Source organism: Mustela nivalis, assembly GCF_964662115.1.
Source record: "Mustela nivalis genome assembly, chromosome: 17".
In the NCBI taxonomy this organism is placed as follows: domain Eukaryota; kingdom Metazoa; phylum Chordata; class Mammalia; order Carnivora; family Mustelidae; genus Mustela; species Mustela nivalis.
Genome location: NC_139036.1, coordinates 32060604 through 32085045, shown reverse-complemented (window position 1 = coordinate 32085045; position 24442 = coordinate 32060604). Strand labels below are relative to the sequence as shown.

Genomic DNA, 24442 nt, shown 5'->3' with positions numbered 1-24442 from the left:
TTTATTTTAGTAATAAAAGTGGGCCCCTCCACATTTGATGTGGCATCTTTCTCCTCCTACCTTACTAAAAGTATTGTCTGCCTCAGTTGACCTAGCATACAAATAATTTTAACGTAATTTTAAATAAATAGAACCCCTGAAATTCAGATAAGTCAAACCAGGCCAATCTCCCAATTAAAGTATCTTGAAAGGAATGTGCAGTCATTTGGGGACCTGTACAATGTGCTACATTGTCAATTCACTTCTTCATTTTAAACAACCCCACTTCATACCAGCTTACTGTAGATCTCTTGAAAACTCCACAAGTGGCATACTTGAAATATCAGGCATTTTTCTTTAAAACATCTGGGATTCTCTTCAAGTGCTGGTAACTGAGGTCTATGGGCTGGTGTGTCTATGTGGGTAAGAGATATTTACAGATATTGAATTTGCTTAAAAAAACATAATTTTTGTGCCTCTTACTATAATCTTTGCAGGCTTATGGTGAAGAGATTTTCTTTGAGCTTCTGTTAAGTACATTTCTGTGGTGGCACATACTCTAGGTTTAAATTTGCTTTAAAAAAAATTAAAAAAAACTTTTCAGAAATATCAGTTAATCATACAGTGTCTTTTGTTGCAGTTATGTTGCTTTGTTTGCACAGTATCATCCCAGCTACCAGAAATCTATTTGTTTCTAGAACTTACTTGGAACACACAACTTGGGAAGAGTTTACTATGAGCCCATTAAAGACCGGCACGGAAACATCCTCATAGTCACCATCAGGGAAGTGGAGATGCTTTATTCATTTTTTAATGGCAAATGGATGCAGATCTCAAAGCTCCAAAGCCAGAGGAAGTCTTTGTCAACACCTGAGGAGCCAACAGCCTTAGACATTTTACTGATCACCATCCAGGTAGGCAGTCTTTTGAGTTTTCTAATACTGCATATTTAAAGTTCCAAATACACTTGTTGAGATTCCAGTGAAATATACCAAGAGCCACTTACAAATGCAGTGATGAAGTGGAGAGGGCCCAGAGGTATTTCACTGCTTGTATCCCACACACAGAAAAGATTCAGAAGCTTATTTTTTATTTATCACTCTCTAGCTCTGGAATTCATCAAGCAATACAAGTGGTGGGCACTCCAAAAATACCCCTGACCGAAGAACCAACAAGAAACTTTGAGACAAATATTTGAGTAGGGGTCTATAGGTAGTATAATCAAAACATTAAACCAATACCTGAAGGGACTATAATAATAATAATACATTCCTGGACTGTGTGTGTGTGTGTGTGTGTGTGTGTGTGTGTGTGTGTGTAAAACCCTCTGAACAAAAACTCTTAACACCTATTTACTCATTTGTTCCATATAATGCTCCCCTGGGTCAGACAGGCATGATAAAGTCCATTATAGGAATGAAAGGACTGAGGCTCAAAGAAATTATACACAACATACAGCCATACAGAGATGCAGAGTTAGTGAAGCTAATGAAGATCCAGCACAATTTAGCTCTTCGCCTGAACAAGCCCCTTCCAGTGCCCTGGCAGAGATTCCAACAATTTTATACTCTTCTCCTTAAAGAAGGCACCAAAAGGGATGCTGGGGTGGCTCAGTTGGTTGGGCGGCTGCCTTCGGCTCGGGTCATGATCCCAGGGTCCTGGAATTGAGTCCCACATTGGGCTCCTTGCTCAGCAGGGAGCCTGCTTCTCCCTCTGCCTCTGCCTGTGCTCACTCTCTCTGACAAATAAATAAATAAAATCTTAAAAAAAAAAAAAAAAAAAAAGGAGAAGAAGAAGAAGGAGGAGGCACCAAAAATTGTATTCACTTCAGTCCCCACAAAACTTGCATTTGCCACTGGGCACACAGTGAGAAAATGGAGGGCTGAAACCTAAACTCAGATCTTCTTACTGGAATCAGGCTTCTTTTTGCCACATGACATCACATTCCTGGGCAGGAGTTAGGATTGCAGTCATGAGGGACTAGAAATGAAATAAAGGATTAAAGACTCACCAGAGACTGGAATAGCCACCAAAATTCAAAATTCAGGCAGCTTAGATCAAGACTCAGGCTGGCTGGCCAAACCAGGATAAAAAATACATCTGCTCCTGAGTCCAGTGCTCTCTCCATACCGTCACACCCCTCATGGGTTCTTATGTGAACATGGGCGTCACACTGTTTCTTTATCTTTTTTTAAGCCCAGTCATGGGGATGAGTTCTATAGTACTCTGCAGTTAGGTGGTAAAGCTGGCAGAAACACCTCCCTTGATTGAGCCCTGTGCAACTGGTGGCATATCTGTACAAGACAGCAACCCCAGAGTAAAGTGAAAGAAAGAGCTCTGTCCCACATAAACCCCAGCTTTGGTACATATAACCCTTTATGATCACCTTAAAAAGCTAAGCCACCAGCCCACTATCTTATTTTTTTTAAGGCTTTTATTTATTTGCTTGACAGAGATCATAAGTAGGCAGAGAGGCAGGCAGAGAGAGAAGGGGAAGCAGGCTCCCCGCTGAGCAAAGAGCCCGATGCAGGGCTCCATCCCAGGACCCTGAGATCATGACCTGAGCTGAAGGCAGAGGCTCCACCCTCTGAGCCACCAAGGAGCCCCCCACTATCTTATTTTCATTCCTCACTGAGAAGTGATTGATACAGTAATCTCACCTTTATTTTCCTTGTACTAGCCCAAACCAGAATGGAGTCCAGTGTAGCAAAGGTAAGCTAACTGGTCAAAGGCAATACCTCTGGCTTTGATTTTACAGAATTTGGGTTCATATGAAATTGATAGAGGGTGTGTGTGTGTGTGTATGTGTGCGTAGGAGATGGGGGCAGGGAACACAGACATATTCGTGGCTCCCCTCTTCACCCTTTATAAGCAAGTGCTAAAAGAAACATTTTAAAAATCATAATAAAGTGAGCTTTTATAGGGTGACTAATACACTAATCCCCTATAGGGATAAACTGGGGTCTGGGCTACCTTTGCTCCTAGAAACACAGCACAGGCCCCAGAATGATATAATACCTGGTTTCTCTTAGACTTATTACATTAAAAATGTGTTACAGGTGCAGAAAGATTCCAATCTGGCGAAAGGTTGTTAGAGAAGGAGACCAAAAATAGAGGCAAGATCAGGTTTCCACACAGATTCAAATGGAAAATTTACCTCCTCTGACTGGTACATTTCTGCTTGATGTCACTCCCACCCACCCCCACTCTCCTTCTCCTCCTACTTCTCTCTCCCCTCCTTCCATTCAGGTCTTACACTGAAGAGGAAATGGGGAATAAAACTACTGGGGCTGGTATCCAATCATGCCTAATTAAGTCAAGATTTGGCCCTACCAGCTCATCACAGAAGTAGTCACAAGTTTTGGTGTTTGCCCAAAGCAGGCTGGGTCACAAACCAGTCTCCTTTTATGGTTGGTAGAGTGATGACCACCAGACCTTCCGATGGGAGGCTTGGGCTTATTCCTGCCATATCACAACACATACTAAGGCACCACTTTGGAACCTGGCTGGCTGGGTATGATTCCTGACTCCACCTTGTCTAGTTATATGACTAGGGCAAGTTACTTAATTTTTGATCTCTCATATTTCATCCTCTGCAAAAAACTATTTCATAGGATTTGAATGAAGATTAAATGAGTTAATACATAAAGCATTAGAAGAGTAGCAAAAGTGAGCACTAAAATAAATGTTAGTGATTGTTATTATTTCTCTACTCAGAAAAATCCAAATAATGCTTGGCCCTCCTCAGAGCATACCTAGGCCATACCGTCCCACAGACCCTAGAACTGGCTGAGTCATCCCTTGGGGCATTACACCACTCTGTCTATTTTTCCATAAGAACTAAGGAAAATTTGCATAAAAACTGTATGATCTGCAATGGGGTTTTCAAAACAGGTAAGGGCTCTAACAAAATCTGGGTCCATAACTAATCTACTAATCTGTAGGGCCCCGAGGAAGCTCCAGGGTCTAACACTCTCAAATTCCTGATCCTCTCAAGTCCCAGATCTTCATTGCAGGCCTTTCTCGTATCTAGAAGAAAGAAATCCTTAAAGAAAAAAAAGACAGACAGAAAGGGGGGGAGGGGAGGGATGAAGGAAGCAATCCTCTCCACACGCGTCTAGGAAAAAGAGAGTTATTATGAACAAATTAGAGTCCCTCTGAGCAAACTAATTGGCAATGAGAGTATTTCCAATAGGGAGACCCCTCTCAGGTGCTGAGTTACTCAGACATTGATCTCCTGGGTCACCTTAATAACTGGAAACTTCACAGGTGAACTCTTCTTGAAGATTAATCTTTCACATTAGTACTATCTTTTCAAGTTAATAAACACTTTGTCACATCTATAATATCATTTGATCTTTGTGAAAACCCAGTGAGATTGGGCAGTTTTATTCACATCTGTGAGTGTGTCCCACTCACAGATGAAGCTACAGATTTCAGGGAAATAACTCCTCAAGGTCATATCAGCCAAAAAGCAGCATAGGAGAAACTAGGACCCAAATTTCCTGACTCCTAGTCAGGTACCCTTCCCATTCTGCCAAACTGCTTTACATGCCCTCTCCCTCCCCTTCTTTGAATCCTTGGAAAATAGGTATAATCATAGAGAAAGCCCGTGAAGTTTGCCGCCTCCTCCTCAGGCATTCCTTGTCACCCTGTGCCTCCTCACACCTGTGATGCCAAAGACCTACTATTTTTTCTGCCCTTCTCTGTTGTTTCTTTTTTCCAACACATTCCTGCTCTTTCTACCTCCATGAAGCCCCTAAAACATGGGAGTCAAAAACTGTAGGAATCAAGAAGATGAATGAAAGTAAGCCGGTTGACCTGGATATGAGAAACAATTGGGTTCACACAAAAACCTGTTTAGAATGTTCATAGCAGAATTATTCAAGTAGCAAACAGTGGGAACAACCAAATGCCCAACAACTAATGAATGGATAAACCAAAGTGGTATATCCATAAATGGAATATTATTCAGCCATAAAAATGAGCGAAGCACTGATCCATGCTGCAAAGTGGATGAACGCCGAAGACATTACCCTAAGTGAAAGAAGCCAGGCACAAAATGCCACATATTATACAATTCCCTTTATACGAAACATCCAGAACATGCAAACCCACAGAGACAGAAAGTAGATGAGTAGTTCCAGGGGCAAAGGGAGGAGGGACTAGGGCATGACAGCTAATGAATGCCAGGCTTCTTTGTGGAGTGATGAAAATGGTCTGGAATTAGGTAGTGGTGATAGTCACACAAGTTTGTGAACATAGGAAAATAACCACAGAATCTCACACTTTAAAAGGGTGAATGTTATAGTATATTAATTACATCTCAAAAAAAAAAGAGAGAAAAACAAGCAGAAGCAACAGAGACTAATCTGGAGGGCCCTTGTCCCATCTAAAGACTCCATTCAGCCTCATCTAACTACAGTGGAAGAACGTGGTCCCAATGTTGAAATGTTTTCCAGTTTTTAAAGAGAAGTTGGAAAATCTATAGAGTTTTGAATTAAATCTCTTTATTGTTAAAGGTTAGAAAATAATTTAGAAAATTTAAATTCTTGGGGCACCTGGGTGGTTCAGTCCATTGAGCATCTGCCTTTTGGCCCAGGTCATGATCCCAGCATCCTGGGATGGAGGCGGAGTCAGGCTCCCTGCTCAGTGGAGAGTCTGCTTCTCCCTCTGCCCCTCCCCCTGCCACTCATGCTCTCTCTCAAATAAATAAAATCTTTAAAAATTTTTTAAAAAATTTTTGCAGTCCATATAATCTTGGGCCCACAAAGACCCAGGCCACCATTTTATGACCTTTGCTATCCCCAGACAATTCAGTTTCTATTCTCTCTGCAATGAAACAAAAGCCCTGTAGTTACTAGAAAAGCATCTATCATTCTTCTAACAAGCTCTTAGGATACCTGCTCAAGGGAGGGTGGTTGGATAGATCCTTACTGGTCTACCAGGAAGGTATGCTACCAACATAGTATATTCTCTTCAAGAGGCCCAGCCCCAGATTCCACTACCTCTGGGCCTCTCACTTCATATTTAATAAACATTTTTTCAGCACCAGCTAGGTGCCAGGAACCCTTCTAGGTGCTATAGGAAAAACAAATGAGTAAGTCAAGGTCCCTGCTCTCAAGGAGTTCAGTCAAGGGAGGGAGACAGACTTGTAAACAAATCAAGGTAATACAAGGCAGAATTAAACCAGAGCCTGATAGCAGTACAAACAGTGTACTATGGGAGCACAGACAAAGCAGCTATTAATTCTCCCTGGAAATATCAGGGAAGGCGTTGTAGAAGAGGTGACATTTGGCTGAGCCATGAAAGGTAAATTAAGTTCACCAGGTGGAGGAAGAAAAGAGAAAAAGAGAGGATAGGAAGGAAAGAGGAGAGAGGGAGGGAGAAAAGAAGGAAGGAAGTGAGGGAGGGAAGAAGGAAGGAAGAATAAAGAGAGAGAATTAAATAGAGGGCATGGTAGAGAAAAGAGGCATAAGGAAATGGAAAAGTAGATATAACCCTCCCTTGGGCTCACGATGGATATTATACAACCCTTGTCACCTTGAGTTAGAAAAATTTGCTACATGTCTCTCTCACACATGGAAATCTGAGTTCCATGAAAGGGAAGATCACATCTCACTGATGTCATTAATATTCTAGCACAACACCCTTGATACACAATAGGTGCCCAATAAAAGTTGTCAAGTGAGTGAATTCATGAACCAACAGAATGAAAGAAGAGACATTGGGATATGTCTGAGGAAGGAAAAAACAATATATTTTGGCTGGAGATAAGAGACACAACTGGACCGTAATGAAACTAACGGTTAGAAAAACAGGTTAGAAGTCAAATCAGGCACTATATGGGCCCTAAGGCTTTGGATTTGGTTTAGAAGTCCTTCCTAGTGTACCTAAGATTATATGAATGGGACAGTTTCTTTCTCTTCCCATACATTTCTCAGGCTGTAAAAACAATCTGACTAATGAAGGATAAATGACTATGAAAGGCAGGAAAACACAGGTAGATGCTCAGTCAGTTCAGTCAGTCCTTTTAAAAAAGTGAAAAAAAGAGTAAATTACTCCATTTAAGAATGGTGTTGGTTTTTACGAACCACAGTGTCTTCCTAACTCTCATTCTATTTGTGGTTAGTTCTACCCCCCACATGTTTTTCTCTTATATCCATCCTGTATTTGTTTTCCTGGGTTTGGGTCTTTACAAAGACATTTTCTTAGTAAGTTTCAACTCTAATTATGATAGCTTATTTTTCCAGTGCATAGGATCATTCAGAGCTTTATTACTATTTTCTAGAAAATCAAAACCACAACAAATTTGGGACCCACCATTTTGATACACACATTCTTCATTTCTTTGTCTGAAACATCAATAAATAAGCTAAAGAGACAGGCCCTCAATAAGCTAAAGAGACAGGCCCTCAGGACAAGTCCCTATAGGACCATCACTCAACATGTCTACTGTTCCCATACCACCTCCATCATCCACAAATCTTCAACCCAGATAGTCAGCCTATTAAAGTAATGTGGTCAAGATTCTACTTTTGCCAGATTATCTAGTGAAACAGATCACACTGGAGACTTCTCCCTGGTCTATGGATTCTGCTCTTTTGTTACTGGAAATTAACATTGTCTGTATGATTTGCCCTTCACAAAACCATGATGACTCCTATTTAAAAGTGTCTCAGGATTCCTGGGTAACTGAAAATTGATTATTTGATGGTTCATTCTCATTTTATTCAAAGATCAATAAGTTGGTGGTCTTTAATTACCAGGGTCATCTGTGTGTCTCTCCTTCCTGTTTAAAGATAGGTATATTTGCCCTTTTCTAGTCTCTAGGGACTTTTCCAGTTCCCCATCACTTCTCAAAAATAATGACCTGTGGGTTTGTGGCCACATCTGCTTGTACAGCAAGTATCTCTAGGGTGCATATTATCCAGTTCTGCTGATCTGAATACTTCCATTTCCCCTTCTCTCATTTGTTTCTCTTATTACCTGTTCATTTCTCAAAATTTCACTTTGACTGAACTTTCTCCAATCCACTCCTGTGATCTTTTGTAAAGAGGTAAGATAGGAGATATCAGAAAGTTCTGCCTTATCCATCTCCTGACATTAATAAAAATTCCTTCCTTCTTGAACACAAAATCCAATTTTTCTAATCTTTTTTTTTTGCCAAATATCATAAAAGTTATTTATCCTTTGATTTTCTGTACCTGCTAGTTATGCCTTCCTCCCAACTGTGACCATGCTTATTTTGTCCCTCTTCTGCTATTCTCCTATGTTCTGGCTTAGGGACCTGTCCTGACTTTCACATGTTGTGTATCTACTATATACAGAAATAGCACTGGGTACTAAGGACACAAAGCAATAGAAAACATAGTACTGCCATTAATTTCATAGCCTGGTTCAAGAAAAGAACATAACAGAGGAAAAACAGTATGTATTCCTTCCTCTGTATACCTCCATTGCCTCTATTATAAGACCAATTTCAGAATATTGTGGTCATTTGTTTACTCATCTTTTTCAACCTTCTCAAAAGTAGGGATCACATAATGTTCACCTGAAACCTCAGTGTCTCCTGTAGTGCCTGGAACTCAGTATGTTTGATAAAGGATAGGACAGAGGAGATGATACACAACAGCATATGGTAGATGTTGCAGATCATGAATTCCACAAAGGAGGGATCACTCCTTCAGAGTATACAGGTCAAGGAAGGCTTCATATCTCTCTGTTCCATATAGAATTCTGTACAAGTTTAAATGTTTGATTTTCTCTTCCTTTTAATTTTCCCTGCATTTCCTTCTTTTCACTCCCTCAGAAAGCCAGGCTACATTCTGGCCTATACAAATGCTTACCCGACTCATCACTTCTGTTTCAATTCCCCCAGTGCCCAAAGGTTGAAAAAGGTCTTAACTACTGATACATATTTCTACTTACTCACTATCTGAGTTCCTGCAGTTGTATAGGGAAGCAGAAGTCACCACAAAAAAAGTTCACTGGAGAGCCGACCACACATAAAACATGACCCCACTCAAACATCCCTCCGTGCTCACTAGGCTGGCACTTGCTCTTGCACCTACAGCTTCACTCAGTCTCTGCTGCCTGAGGAATATTATGATGTGAAAATACAATGCAAATTCCAGGCAAATCTATTACAAGACAAATTTTAAAATCTTGTAAAAGATACAGAATTTCTTAAAGCTGATGAAGATGATGCGGAGACCTGATCGAATCACAGGCAAAGCTACTGCCAATTGAGAATCTAGCAGTGGCAGGCCAGTTAACAACTGAAGAACACAAAATGAACAAGAATCCTAGGAGAATGACCTGAATATCAACATTTTTTAAAATCCAGGGAAAAGATATGAAGACTTCAAATACTCTTGTGAAAATATCCTCTTAATGATCATGTTGTATAAGTTAAACATGAGGAATAGCATTTCAGCTATCAGACAATTTAGCCTAAAACACTAAGCGCCCCCCCAAAAAAGGAATCAATACTTGATTCTTTCTTCATCCTCAGAATTAAGTGTTAATAATGTAAGATAAACAAACCTGTTGCTATTACTTTTGTTTCATTTTTCAAGATAAAGAATCAACCAAGTCATTTTCTAATTACCATAAAATTTTGATCCAATTTTAAACTATGTCATTCAGTAATAAGACTTCTCTTAGATACCAATTATTCAGAAATAATGAGGCTTCCTGTACTGCTTTGTCAGCTTTGACACTTGCAAATTTCTGTTTCCCCCAGCTAAACAATTAGCCCTGCAAGGACAGAAATTATGAATTCTAGTTTTTTAGTTTCCCATTCCCAGTCACAATCCATCCCCCTATCCTGGCTCTGAAAACTGAGGGAAATAGGAGGCATGCAGGCTATATTAATGACTAATTACTTGACTTGGAGGATAATTCTCCTGAAGATAAGCTTGCCTGTACCACCAACATGTCCTTAACATTCATGGTGGTATCCAAGGCTTCTTACCTAATTGCTTAGCTAGAGCTCCTTTCATTTATGACATTGTGTACCTAAGAAAGGAAAAAGTTTTGAGATTACCTTTTCAAGGTGTTCTATGTGTTGTTTTGTTCTTTACCCTACAGGATATTCTCTCTTATCACAAAAGGAGTCATCAGCGTCTCTCTCCTGGATTATATCTGGGTTACCTAAAGCTGTGTAGCTCTGTGGATCAGATCAAAGTTCTGGTTACCCAAAAGTTGCCCAACATTCTCTGCCACGTGAAGATCCGTGAAAACAATAACATTTCCAAGTAAGTTGTGAGGAATCCAGATTTCCTTGTGATGAAACCATGGCTCAAGTGATGGGTTTGATGAGTCAGAAGCAAACTGATACTTAGTTTCTGTAGTTTCTATGATGAGATGTCCCCAGGTGCCAGTACACCGGGGCAGAGGCTTAGCTGCATTTTAGCATTAGGATAAGGAGGTTTTGTGGTGATGGTTGGTGGAAGGAGTGAGCCCATGAAGGAGATGCACACTCCTTACACTTCCTCTCTATGGTATTCATCGGGCAACCACCAATACTCAACTCATTAATGAATAAATGCCCTTTTCTTTTAACATTCTATTTCTGGTATCTTTTCTTCACAACTTAGTCTTTTTTTTTTTTTTTTTTTAAGTATCACTTGTAGAAATGGGTTCTGGTAGATCAATTTCCCCTTAAAGAATCCTCCTGTGCTCAGTGTCCCCACCCCTAACCCTCTGGCCTGAGGACTGTATGTTTCCTGTACTCTTTATGGTTCTCTAAAGAAGAAAAAAAGTAACAAGGCCTGTGCTTCTGGAAACTGCTCCACGGCTTGGCATTATGGTGAATTACCCTGTTAGCTTTGGGAAAGCTGCCCAATCTTGGTAATCTGGCTCAGATTTACAACTAGCCCTTCAGAAGGCCTCTGAAAATCTACTATAATGAACTGAATTGTGCTCAACCTGAAAAAAAAGGACAATAGATAAGAACTCTTGAGCCTTTATCAGGCTTCACAGTACAAATTAGATGTGCAGATTCTAGTTACAGCTATGGATTTGCTTAACCAAAAGGCATTCTAATTCATTCACTTAAAATTTGATCCATAAAGTGACAGTAGCTTATTAACTGTAGTGTATTGTTTATTAAATACTATTTGATGACAACAAAGGAAATGATGATGGGCTCTTCAAAGAACTCACTAGCTGCCATATTCTCATCTTTCAACTATTCAACTACACCCAGGCCTTAAGTCTGCCATCTGGTGGTCACTTCTACATCAACTTTGGTTATCTTATCAATCCTTCCCAAGAGGTTAGTTACAGGGCTCACTTGTGGGTTGACTCTGCAATGGTTACTTTCATCCATTTTCTAGATTTGTGTCTTAAAGGTTTTGACTCTATCTGTTAGTGGTTATACCAACTAATTTCCCCTTGACAAGGATCCAAGTTTCATTTTTACAGAAGATTCCAGTAGCCTTCACTCTTGCCAGTTCCATCTCATCCTCATCCTTATAGACTAACCTGCTTAGTTAGTGGTAGATGGTTCATGGTATTCTACTTGTAATTTATTCTCTAACTTGATTATAGATGCTATTTTAGCAGTGTGCTCCTTTAGGTTTTGTGAATGCTTGTGCTGGTCAGAACCCCCTCATTTAGTTCAATATCAGTGATGGGAGAAAAGAAACAACTCCCAAGCAGGTCCTCCAAGATTTCAATTTGTGAAGCCAAGAGGATGCCCAGATTGAAATAGGATTTAATTTTTATTTTGTTTCTATTATTGGGACAATAGGGTAGATTCTCCATAGTATTTTCCAGGGTAGGAATTAAAAGGAAACAGATACCCTGAACACAGAAACTTTTTTAAGAGGATAGTTTGTTAAAAGAGATTGTTTTCTGATGAAAAGCTCATGTCATAATCAACTTCATTTTCTGACACAAAGACTGGAGCCCAGGCTGGTATAGCCCACTGGAGAGAGCCCTCAGAATGTTTTCATGCGGGAGGAAACATATGTTAGCACCTCCTCTCTTTCTGTGCCCCAAGAGGAGGGCTTCCCTTCCCTCTCTAGCCTGCTCCTAAGAGCATATTGCTGCTCCCTGTACAGTTAGAGAAAGAGGCGAAACTGGGCCAAATGAACGTGTTTAGAGACTTGTGCTAGCTAGCATACCTGTAGAAACAGTGTTCCCAGGAAGCATTTACCTTGATCTTTCTAAGCTCCTTTTGAAGAACAGCCTTTGGGGGACAAACCAGATGTGTTTTCTCCCACCATCATTCTTTCCCCTCCCTTCTGCATGACATTTGGAAAAGTTCATTAGGAAGGATTACAGAGCACGCAGAATAAAGACACAGATGACTGGTTTGAAAGGAGGATGGAAGCAGTGATGTGTGTCCCCTGGTTCCTTTTATTGGAATTGTCTGGTGTTCCTGTTTGTGATTCTCCTCAAGCTCTTGGAAGGGGTAAGAAACCAAAATAGTCCCCACGATTACAACAGGCCAGGGTTGAAATGTGCCATGTGGTTTGTTGCCTGAGTTGGACCAGAGTCCTGTGGTTACCCAACTGCTGAATTAACCAGCAGATGCCCCTGTGGTAAAATGTAGGGCCTTAGAACTTACAGAGGATCTTCAGGGAAAGAAAAATGAAGACAGTCAGGAAATTATTACCAAATATTTCAAAGCTCCAATCTCAGAAACTGACTGATAAAAATTAGACCTGCTGTTCTGAGGTGTATATGGTTTGATAGGTGAACTAATCTTAAATTAGCAAAAGCTCTTTTTAAATTCCATTTGGGTGGCAAAAAGTTCAAATTTCATGAATTCTATTGAGTTTCAGCCACCAAAAATTGGTTATCCAGGTTCTGGACATATACAGTAAAACTGTTCTGAGCTGTGTTCTGAACTTTTGTTAAATTTCTAATTTTAACTTGACTCAACATACAGAGAGGAGTGGGAATGGGTCCAAAAGCTTTCTGGCTCTGAATCTATGGAAAGTGTGGATCATACTTCTGACTGCCCCATGCAATTGTTCTTCTACGAGCTCCAGATGGCAGTGAAAGCCCTCCTTAAGCAGATCAATACACCTTTACACCAGGTACTAGTCTTTACCATTTTTATCTTCTTTTATGGCTAATGGAAACTGCATTGTGTATAAAACTTCAGAATTTTAAAAAATATATATGAGTTCATTTTCAGTGATTTAAATACCACTTTGCACATGCTATACACTTTGAATTTGACACCTACAAGTGGACACAGACTCCACTTCTGCCCCTTTTCTCTATCTCCTGCATGTTGACCTCTTCCACAGCTCCTGGACCCGGCTTTATTGTGGTCTGGTCAAACAAGGAAAAATAATTCACTAGCCCACCTTGTAAAAACACCAAGTCTCAGCTTCGGGATAGCACAAGTCAAGGAGAATAAATAAGTATACACTTAGATATACAAATTATTTATCTAAGAACAGCAGATTGGTGGTAGTATAACTTACAGCACTGGCAAGGTTATGCCATGGCTATCTTTTCACAAATAGAGAAATTTTCACAAATAGAGAATTTCACAAACAGAGAAATAGAGAATTTGCTGTCACAAATAGAGAAATTATCATCTTATCTAAATCAAAAGGTGCAAATCTAACCTCCACTAATAAGCAACTTCAGGAAAAACTGTTGGCACAGAAGAGAACAGTAAAAGTTTATTAGGCTCTGTCTAGTAAGTTAACATGATGTAGCATTAGGCTGAATTCATTTCTCGTCTTTTTTTTTTTTTTTCTTTTTGGCCTAGGTTCACCATTTCCCCATACCCAGCACACACACACATACACACACATACACACCACACAAAATCAACCAAGTTTAGCCTATAAACAGGAAGCCCATCACAGGAGTAACTGGCTCTCTTAAATAACAGAGCAACAACCCAGAATTGGCCCCTGACCTATGGTCATAGGGACATAGATTAGAGACTCTAAGAGTGTTCTTCCATTGCGGTACTGCTCAGATTTTAAGTCAGTACTGCAAGGTTAGTCCAAAACAGCCAACAATTATGAAGAATAAATTGCACAAGATGCCATAAAGGCACTAGGGGAGAAACTGGATTATTCCGGGGGGGGGGCATGTACTCAGGAGGAGAAAAAAACACACCAGCTCTACTTGTGACAGTAGATACTATTAAAGGGTTTCTTGAGCTTAGCAGGTTTGAAGCAGCTCATATTTCATTGGTGACTCTTGGGCTACATACACATGTTGGGAGAGGGCTGCCTAACTGCCTAAGAGTGCATACAACTTTTTTTTTTTTTTTTTGATACTTGTAAAATTTTTTCAACCCTTGGCCAGAAACTACATTTTTCCCCTTTAACCAACTTAAATTGAAACTAGTAGATTTCTAATTCAATCCATTTTTGTTGCTTCATGTAATTATATTCATCATTTTGAAAAACCCACAGAATGCAATCATTTTCTGCTTTTATAAGAAGCATAAATGTTGTTTTCAGAGTTTATGTGGAACATTACTGCCTTAAATCTTGATTTTATATAGCATTATTAAATGGGCTGAACCCTAATATTTATGTTGTATAAAAATTCCAAGCTTGAAGTCGTGTAATTTTGTTAGATGTTTTATGCCAGTTTGGTGTTGTTTATGTAAGTGCCCTGTTGTAACTCTCCTATTTTTCCTCCGCGCGTGTCCCTCTGCAGGCAAGGAACTTCCGCCTCTACACACAGGAGGTGTTGGAAATGGGTCACAATGTGTCCTTTCTTCTCCTGCTCCCTGCCTCAGACGACGTCTGTACAGCCCCAGGACAGAATAATCCTTACACCCCACACTCAGGGTTTCTTAACCTCCCTCTTCAGATGTTTGAACTTGGTATAGTAGCTTGTTTCACCTAGAAATATTAACCCAGCCTCCTTATAATAAAATCACAAAGTTATATCTGTTCCCCCTTGTCCCAGTGGAGGGTCAATAAATCACATGATGGCTTTGGCAACAACCCTTCCTAGAACTGTGTACAAGTCTGAGAGAAAGCAAAGCTCCAAGACTATGTGCCTGAGCAATAATTATTGAAACCTAGCTAAGGTCCAATGGAGAGGAGGGAATTCTAAACAGAGTGTTCAGTTATCAGGCTGCAGTTCTTGCCTTCACTTTGCTTTCTTAAAACATAAGTACAAGAACTGATGTTTTCATGAAAAGCACTGCCCCTTCTCTCTCTCTTTCTCACCTCCAAATGGGGAAAAAAAAATAGTGAAATTAAAATGTAAAGTGCATATCACTCTGGAGGAAAAAAAAGTCAATGTAGTGCTGATTTATTAAACAGACTCTAATATTAAACAGGCTCTAGATTTCTAGCAGACCATTTGAGAAAATAGCATCCCAGGATGCCGTGTTGTGATTATAATGTGGGATTCTGAATGGTGGAAGATCTTGTCCTGACTTTCAAAAATGAATAGCCTGGGCCCCAGTTTCTCTATTTTTGCAGAGACCCCTGCTGCCCACTGAGAATGTGAATAGGGATGCTTTGTCTCTTCCCCATGCTTCTTCTTATAACAGGCCAATAAGAGGCAATTAGCAGGAGTTCTATCAGTTCAAATGAATTGTAGAATCTGTGGGAGGGTGAGCGCTGGGTGGATGGAATGGAGGCAGACTCTCTTTGGATTGCTCCCCAGACACCAGATTTAGAAGCAGAGAGGCAACTGCCATTTTGAGACCTGGGCATCTGAATCTGAATTTATCCCTTGAGGATAAATGGATTAAGCCTTTCAGTTTCCCTTGCTCCAACCATTCAGATGCCAAAAACAACTAAAGAATAGCAATTATTATTTTCCAGAAGAGAAAGAGTTATTAACAGAAGCCTGAATCACACCTGCAGACTGGGACTTGAGAGTCCTGGGTCCTCTATTGTGTGACACTGGCAGTCACTTAAACTTTCTGCACCTTTTCTGTGTGAAATGATTAATAACGTTGGCCATACCACTCCCAAGAGGCCTGAATGGGAATATGACCCCACGCAATGAGTTCCCCATCCAAAGAACATTATTAGTCCATGATATGACTGCACTGCTATTACAAAATACAGTTTGGGTCATGGTATTTCATTTTAAGTCAATACATATATATTAGATACCGTCTGTGGAGATTCAGAGATGCGTAAGACAGTCTCTGCCTGCAGTACAGTGGTAACAGCAAAATAATGATACAAATTATTATTAAATGAGCTAAGATATGCCAATCATAAGTGATATTGAAAAAAGAAAAGGAAACACATTTTTCTCAAGGTATCAGAAAGCCACCTTGGAGGAGAGGATATTTGATGTGGGTGTTAAAGAATGGACAGGATACTAATAAACATGGACAATAAGAAAAGCTTTCTTGTCAGGGGGAGCAGAATGAGCTCCCTGGAACAAAAGGTCTCAGAAAGAGTAGGGAAAAGAACAAGTTGTCCAGTTCAGCTAGATCAGAGAAATGATGTGAAGAAGCAGTGGACATAAAAAGGTCTGGAAAATTCATGGCCATACTGGGCAGTATCTTAAGAGTCAGACTGAGGAATCTGTTTAAGATGGATTAAGAGCACATTTGGGGGCACAGTTCATATAGTCCAGTATTAGGGCAGAAACAAACCCTCCCCCCATAAAGGAAACAAATACAGAAGTAAGAAACATTGGGAGTATTATAGAAGATGGAGCAACTGTTTCAATGAGAAAAGGTGAAGTCTAGAGACTTCTGGAGTACTCCAATGGTTTTCAGCCTCAAATACTGTGAGGATATTGCTGCCATTACCAAAAGAAAAAGTCAGAGAGGAATATGACTTGGGGAAGAAAATGATGCTTTTAGCTCTATCTTGAATCTGAAGGTGCAAATTCAACATACAAGTAGACATGTCCATTTGGCAGCAGAAATAAAGGAGAGAGGGTTGAGTACTAAACACAGAAATTTGGCCAGTGTCTATTAATAATGGCTGAAGCCATGAATGTGAATGATTTCCTAGGGACAGATAATTGATAGGGAAAAGAACTAAGGAAAATACTTCACTGGAGAGCTAACCAGGAGTCCATTCTGTATGAAATGGTCATTACCGTTCCATGATTATAGACAAAAATACATGAAGTTCATTTCCCCATGTCTCAGTGGTCTTCATGGTAATAATGATTTGGGATCAATTATAATAGTGTATTACTCTAAGACCCTGGAGGACCAAGCCCTGCAAGTGTCCTCTGCTTTTTGGGAGTTTCATGCACTTTTCCTGAGCAGCCACACTTTGTCCTACTACTGTTACTTTCTAGTCTACAATTTCTTCTCTCCACTCATTTATTCATTAATTCAATAAATACCTATTAAGTAACCTACTATGTGCTGGGTACTAGTCGAGGTACTAAGGAGCTCCAAAGAATAAGCTCTCCATGAAGCTTACATTCTCATGGGGGGAGACAAACAGTAAACCAATCAACAAACAATACTGTAAATGTCAGACAGTAGTGAGGGCTGTGATGAAAAATAAATTAGTGTAAAGGACTGGGGTGAAGAGCAGGAGCTGCAATTTTATATAGGATGACCTGGGAGAGTCCCTTTAAAGAAGAAACCTGTAAGTAGAGACCTGAGATTTTCCTGCAGTGGGTATGACAAGGGCAAAGGCTTTAAAGCAAGAGTGTGCTTGGCTAAAAGATCAGTGTAGGTGAAGTATAGTAAGCAAGAGCAAGAAAGATAGGAAATGAGATCAGAGAGTCAATAGCCAGATCATGCAGGGCCTCAAAGGCCTTGATAAGGACTTCGGATTCTACTTTCAATGTGTTGAGAGTCCAACAGATAATTTTGAGTGGTAGAGTAACATATTAGAAGGTCTGTAAAATCTGGTAACCCCCCCCCCCAGATGAAAAAATAAAAACCAAAAAGCTTAACTTTGTTTAGCCCAGCATTTTCTAAATTCATTTGACCATGACTGGAAGCATTTTTGGTGTGGCACTTACTAAAAAACTAAGAAAACACACTTTAGGATATGATGCTCTAGAACACTGCTTCCCCAACTTCAATATGCATTGAGATTCACTAGGAGAGCATGCTAAAAGAGACTCCTGGAGCCCCACCACACAGGACTGGAGAATTTGCTTTTCTAACAAGCTCTCAGATGATACTGTGCTGTCAGTCCATGGACCACACTAGAACACACAAAACATAACATTTCAAGAACTTACAAAATAGAGATGTAGTTATCATAGTACCAGAATTCAACAGTGCCTATCTCTTTGACTAAAAGCAATGTAAGACTATCAAACATTAACCTTCATCTATGAAAGCTAAGCCATAGATCAAAGCCTAGGTCTCAAGAGTTCCTGACTTTAAGATGTTTTTCCCTGGAATAACATATATCTTCATAGTCTCCTGGTCCTCCTTTATTATATGAAAGGTGATCCAACTGATTTATGAGAACCATGTAAGTTTCCAGAAAAGATCACCTCATTGGGCGTAGTTCCACTGACATACAAAATTCTATTAGTCTTTTCTAGCAATCAGGAGGAAATGTTGCCAGTAGCAGGAAATCAGTACACTCCAGTACAATGTTTATTATACCTCAGCAGCACCAGCAACAATTTTTAAAAGATTGCTGGACCTTAGTAAGAATCATGAAAGACTCTACCTTATCCCCAAGAGATCAGAGCTTTCCAAGAAACAGATTATTGTACTGATTACCATACTTCTTCCATTAGACTTCAGTCCACAAAGCATTTAATAACAATTTCTATAGGAACTTCAAATACTTACTATAATGGGTCTAAAACCCCTCAAGAAAGATGCTAAGCAATTTTTACTTGTTTTTTTTAAGTAGGGACTTCTGCCTTCCATAGGTAGACCCACAGCAAAAGGTCAACAGATACACTAGGCATTTCTGAGAAAGAGAACATTACTGGAAATTCAATCAGAACTCAGAAAGTCATAAGAACACAGGAATTTTAGTGAAACCTGAAAAGGTGCAAATTATGGGAACACATCAATTATAAAAAGTTTACACTATATTTCGGTTTGACTTGTACAAGTCATCCCTGTCCCAATGAAAGGATCTGAGATTTGGCAAACTGACCATGTTCCTGCCAGTGGCCTGAGTGATCATAAATAACTTGCTAACCAGCTACAGAAAACTGCATCTGTGCCTATTCTAGCACTAAATAGATCTAGCAAGGACAGAATGATAAAGGAGCTTAGCCTTCTGTCTCCTGGAGTAAAGAATAGACTGGGACAAACCCAGAGGCTATTTCCTCACAGGATTACTGTAGGGGAGAAGAGGACTGTCAGACGGATGGGAGAGCTCCATAAGCAGGGCTGAGCTAAGGCAAAATGCTACATTTCAAACCCAGGCCCCCTCCATAACCTGAAGGCTGACACTCCCCCTACCCCAACCTTTGAACAGAAGCAGGGTAATACTCCACTGCAGTAATCAAGCAAGTGCCTGGGTACCAACAAGGGTCACTATTTAAACTGTTCGCAGAAACAAAAAGAAAAGCAGTACCATCATGAGCCTTCAGAAACTCTGTCCAGTAGTGTGGCCTCTTGACGATTTGCCTAGCTTGCACTAAGGAGGTTGCCCTGTCCTGATCCTATGGGCAGTCACAACTGAGAGCAGGCCTATGATAAGAAAAGTTGATTGTACTGATTTCCTTGATTCTATGATTCATACTGATTGGACTGGTAAGATTATAAAACTGGGGGATTTTTAAAAAACAGTTTGAAGCCTGGCATATATTTCATACTTAAGTGCTTGGCTACATATTTCATTCAACAAACATTTGCTGGGTTGCCACTGTATGTCAAGTACTGTGCTTGCGCTGGATATACAGATGTTAATAAGACATAATCTGACCACCAGTAAAGGGTACAGAAATCTATACCAAAAGTCCCAATATAATGAAAGCCCTGCTGTAATAGGTAGGCTATTGAGTTTCAAAGGAAGGACATCCAATCCTTCCTTAAAGAGGTAACATTTGAGCTAATCTTGAATTAGAAAGAAACATTCAGAAAAGGAAAGAAAAGGCAGACCTAAAAAGGAAAATCGTCTTAAGTGGGCTGTGCAAAGGCTAAGAGACCTGAGGAAATGCAACCCAATTAAGTACACTCCTAGTAGCTCATGGTGAAAGATGCTTATGGCACCTGAGAAGACAGGAGATGAAACTAAAAATTAAAAAGTCAGAATCACAAAGGGCTATATATACCATCCTAAAGAGGCTAGACTTTATCATGTAGGCAATGGGGAGTCATGAAAAGATTTGTTTAAAAGGAATAATATGGTCATCTTGGATTTTAGCAGCTCTAAAGATGGACTGCAGGAGAGCCAAAGCAGGGAATGCTGAGACTAGAGGCAAAGAGACAGTTGAGAGAGTGGTCCAGGTGGTAGTGATAAGAACCGGAACCAAGACTGCCACAGTAGGGGTGTAGAAGAGAAAGCAGAGGCAAGAGGAATTGAGGAGTTAAAATCAATAGGACTTTGTGATTGATTTAATGTGGCTGAAGAGCAAAATGGAGGAGCCAGAGAGTCTGAATAGGGTGCTGAGATGGATAATGTTGCCATCTACCAAAATAGGAAAGATGAGGAGAGGAACAGGTTTGGGGGAGGGGAGAGATGATGAGTTCAGTTTGACAAATGATGAGTTTTGAGGTGCCTGTGGGATATCCAGGCACTGAGCCTAATGGAATCCAGGCCACAAGCTTACAAGAAATGGCACAGTCTCAACCCTCGTTCCTAAGGCCCATTTTTCATGATTTAGGATACCACTCCTGAATTCCAACTGTCAACTCATTCACTCCCAGGAATCTTTAGAGGGGCATCTTGTGCCCAGGTTCTTTCTGACACACTAGCAAAGAATCCTGGAACTAAACTGACCACAGGAGGTAATCTTATTGATATTTTTAGCTTCCAAACTAGGCTCCATGACCCTGACTGATTAGGATTTTATTAAGTTAAGATCTTAGGAAGAATTTTTTAATCTCAACCCTGTTCCAATTTTCTAACTCTGAATGCCTCATTATTTCTGAGAGGTCAGGGTAAGGGTGTGAAAAAATTTTTTATTTTGTTTCTGATAGGTGCCACATGCTGTTCTATGCACTGTATATATACGATATGATTTAATTCTAAATAGACATTACTATCCATCTTAGATGTGGGAAAACTGAAGCTCCCAGAGGTTACATGCCCAATGCCACACAGGTAGTAACTGTCAGATCTGATTCAAACTCCCAGTTCTGTCTGATACTAAACCCAAATACTTTCTACTCTTCTCTACACTTAATCCAACTTCTTGTGTTGGTATCAAATGCATTTTAGTCTGTCACTATCTCATATAGAAAAAATAGAGAGAAAAAACACCACAGAAAATTAGCCTTACTGTGTAAATTACTAACAAATCATGTGGTCCAGATAATGCACTGTTGTACCCTTGTATCATTTTGTCTGTTAAATGCATGTGATTCACATTAGAAAAAAAAAAAATTAGAAGCTTCCAGTCTATCCTTCCCTCCTCTGTGATGGCTACCAAATGTATCATTGCTAAACCACAAAAGACTATGTTAAAGTAGCATTTGTTAAAGTAACATTAAAGGCTCTGCATAAAAACCACTAGCACGGGAAAGTGAAGCGCTGTAGTTGAAAGGTCCTTATAGCTAGCTGTGGTGAGTGGCAAGGGGTGGGGGGTGTGGGCGCTGTGAGACCACCCACCAATCCAAGGTTCCTACCACAAGGAGACACAACAAGAGAAAGTTGTGGACACCCTGGCGTTTTAGAATTCATATGGGAATGATAGTGTTTCTTTTAAAGAAATTCTTTAGTGCCTTTTCCTAATCTCCCTATCTTCATAAGTGCTAACAGGATATAATCCCTCCTTGAAAGGCATAAAGACACATTCAGGGAGTTACAAGAGTAAGTAAGTCAAGAGTAAGCTACAAAATAATGGTGACTCTTTCCTGTATAGCTGCCAGTAAATATCATAGACCTGAAATACACTTTTCAAAACAGGAAAATCAAGAGCACAGAGAGAAAAGAGGATGGAGGGAAAGAGGAGACTTTGGAGGAAGGGTCTGCCCTCTTCAGACCAGGCCATGCATTTTTTTGTTCATTTGGTCAATGAACATTAACTGAAAAGCTATAATGTTTCAGGTTTTGAGGAAATAAAAATAGGAGACATGGTTCTTACCCGCAGAGAAATCACAGCCTAATACCAAGGCAGTCAAGTAAACACATAATTCTAATAAAGTGGGTAACTGTCTTGATACATTTAGAAACAAGTGCTCTAGGAGCACAAAAGGAGAGAAACTACCTCTGCCTATAGAGAAAGAAGTGTCAGTGAAGATTTACTGAGGAGGCACTTAAGCTCAATCTTCAAGGATCAGAAGAAGCTGACCTGAAGACACTGGTGTGACCTAAAGATACTGGTAGAATCAGGTGTTTGAGGACCAGAAAAAAGGCACGTGTAAAAGCATGGAAGTGTAACAGGATTTGTAGTAAGTTCAGCCTGACCAATGCTTAGAATTAATTTGAGTGGAGGGTGAAGGGTAGTTGCATGATGGAGGATATGATTGAAGATTTATTCAAATTCTAGATCACAAGACACTTTCCTTCTGGTGGTAAAAGGTTTGACTTTGTCCTGAAGTCAAGAAAGAGCTCAGTGGAGGTTTTTAAGCAGGGAAATAGCATGCAAAGCAGATGGTTTAGGAAGAGCTCAATAGTTTGTTGTTTACTGAAAGGCCATATGAAATCAGTTCTTCTGTGTGTCAGGCAAAGAAGTGCTAGAGTAGAGGAAGTGGGGAGAATGGACTTGACACCACAGAGGAAAATCAATTCTAGAACTGAGAAACACCTTGAAATAATGGTGCACAGCTGAAATAAGGATGAACCACAGAAGCCCTCACGACATTCTTCTCTTTCACTTCCATATGGAAACACAAACAGGGCAGGTTACCTGTACCCACACCAGCGATTCATCTTAGGAGAAAACCAAGCAAGGAAGTAGGCAGTGGTAAGATGGGACTTGGAGGGTGCCTAGAAATCTCTCAGTAGGCAGAGAAGTTGGGCTTTCTCACTGAGGTGTAGAGATAACAAGATGCCCCATTACGAGGCACTGTGATTTTCATTTTCATAAATGGCCACTTCTGGGTCTCAGGAATCAAAAGTAAGGACACCCGAGGGCAGTAATTAGATATTCTTCCTAGAATTCCTCACTAAAGAAGCCAGAATAAAAATGTTTCCACAGATTTGTGGAGTTCTAATAGACTGTTTCCATAGCATGAAACACAGTGATACAGTTAGACACATAGAGTAAATGAGGTTCCTAGAAAGTGAGTCTGAAAATTCAGCAATGGTCAGGAAGAGACTGGTACTACACTAGTCTGATTCAGGATGCTTTCCTCATCCCACTGCAATCTGTTGTTTTAGTATGTGATCAGAGAGAAGTACAGGAAATCTGATCCATCTCAGGGTACCCACATGAGCCTGAGTCCCACACGTCTCTCTCCCTCCTCCGTGATGGAGATGAAGGTTATTAGACTGTTCCCTCTGGCCGCTGGCCCATTATCTTTTGAAAGATGAAGGCCAAGTCTGCCAAAGACAAAAATGGTCTGTTGAGGTATCACCTCCATCATCCTTCCAGGGACAAGGACAGGGACAGGAGCAGGGACAAGAATCAAAACCCATCCTGCCAGGTCCTAAAGGAAGTTTTCCAGCCAGATAAAAGACATCCCAAGAAAAGTGTGTTTTGTATTTTCTGGGATTTCTGGCTTTGAAAAGAAGCATGTAAGATACACAGTGGAAATCAGACATGGAAATCAAAATTAGGTTTCAGATTGCTACTTGACTTTTTTCTTCTTTAAAGTGATAAGCAAACTTCTTTTCTCAGAATATGTGTGTGTGTGTGTGTGTGTGTGTGTGTGTGTGTGTGTGTGTGTATGTGGCCTTAACTTTAGGAGCAGAACATAAACTGCAGCTTGAGCCAAGCCCACTTCCCCATACCTTTACCAGGACTTGGTAAACCTTAAAAGGGAATACTGTCTGACTGAAGCCAGACAACTGGCCCCTAAAGAGCACATTTATAATTTATTTATGGCTTAATATTTTCCACTGATAGGATTAATAAATCATGTTTTCATTCAACTTGTTTTCTCTGAGGTATGAATTTCTCTATTTTGATACCAGATCTTAACATGTTTTATTTTGCTTGTCCATTTTCCAGTTCATTTTTGCAGCTACAGGGAGAAATTTATTAGTCTGTATTGCCGCCTTTCTGCTGTGGTGGAGCTGGATTCTCTGAATACCCAACAGTCCCTGAGGGAAGCGATCTCAGACAGCGAGGTTGCAGCTGCCAAACAAAGACACCAGCAAGTTTTAGATTTCATGCAGGTAATAGTTTGTTTCTTCTGAGGCAGAATGGAGGAAGAAGGGGTAGAGTGGAGGGGATGAGAAACAAGCACAAAAAAGAACAGCAATCTGGGTTTATTTAAAGACCACAGCATGCAAGTAGCCTCTTGATTTGGTTA

General features: G+C 40.2%; 1 protein-coding gene and 1 long non-coding RNA gene across 3 annotated transcripts in view; one reads left to right on the top strand and one right to left on the bottom strand.

Annotated features, from left to right (window-relative positions):
- The window catches only part of ANKFN1 (ankyrin repeat and fibronectin type III domain containing 1), a 494531-nt gene that overhangs the window by 446414 nt on the left and 23675 nt on the right, over positions 1-24442 (top strand). The window contains exons 16-20 of the mRNA XM_082707691.1: positions 678-893; positions 10075-10241; positions 12887-13037; positions 14638-14806; positions 24139-24305. Coding sequence (XP_082563817.1) covers positions 678-893; positions 10075-10241; positions 12887-13037; positions 14638-14806; positions 24139-24305 — 870 coding nt within the window. The remainder of the gene's footprint in view (positions 1-677; positions 894-10074; positions 10242-12886; positions 13038-14637; positions 14807-24138; positions 24306-24442) is intronic.
- Positions 1-24442, bottom strand: part of LOC309851870 — a 70492-nt gene that overhangs the window by 24497 nt on the left and 21553 nt on the right. The window lies entirely within an intron of this gene.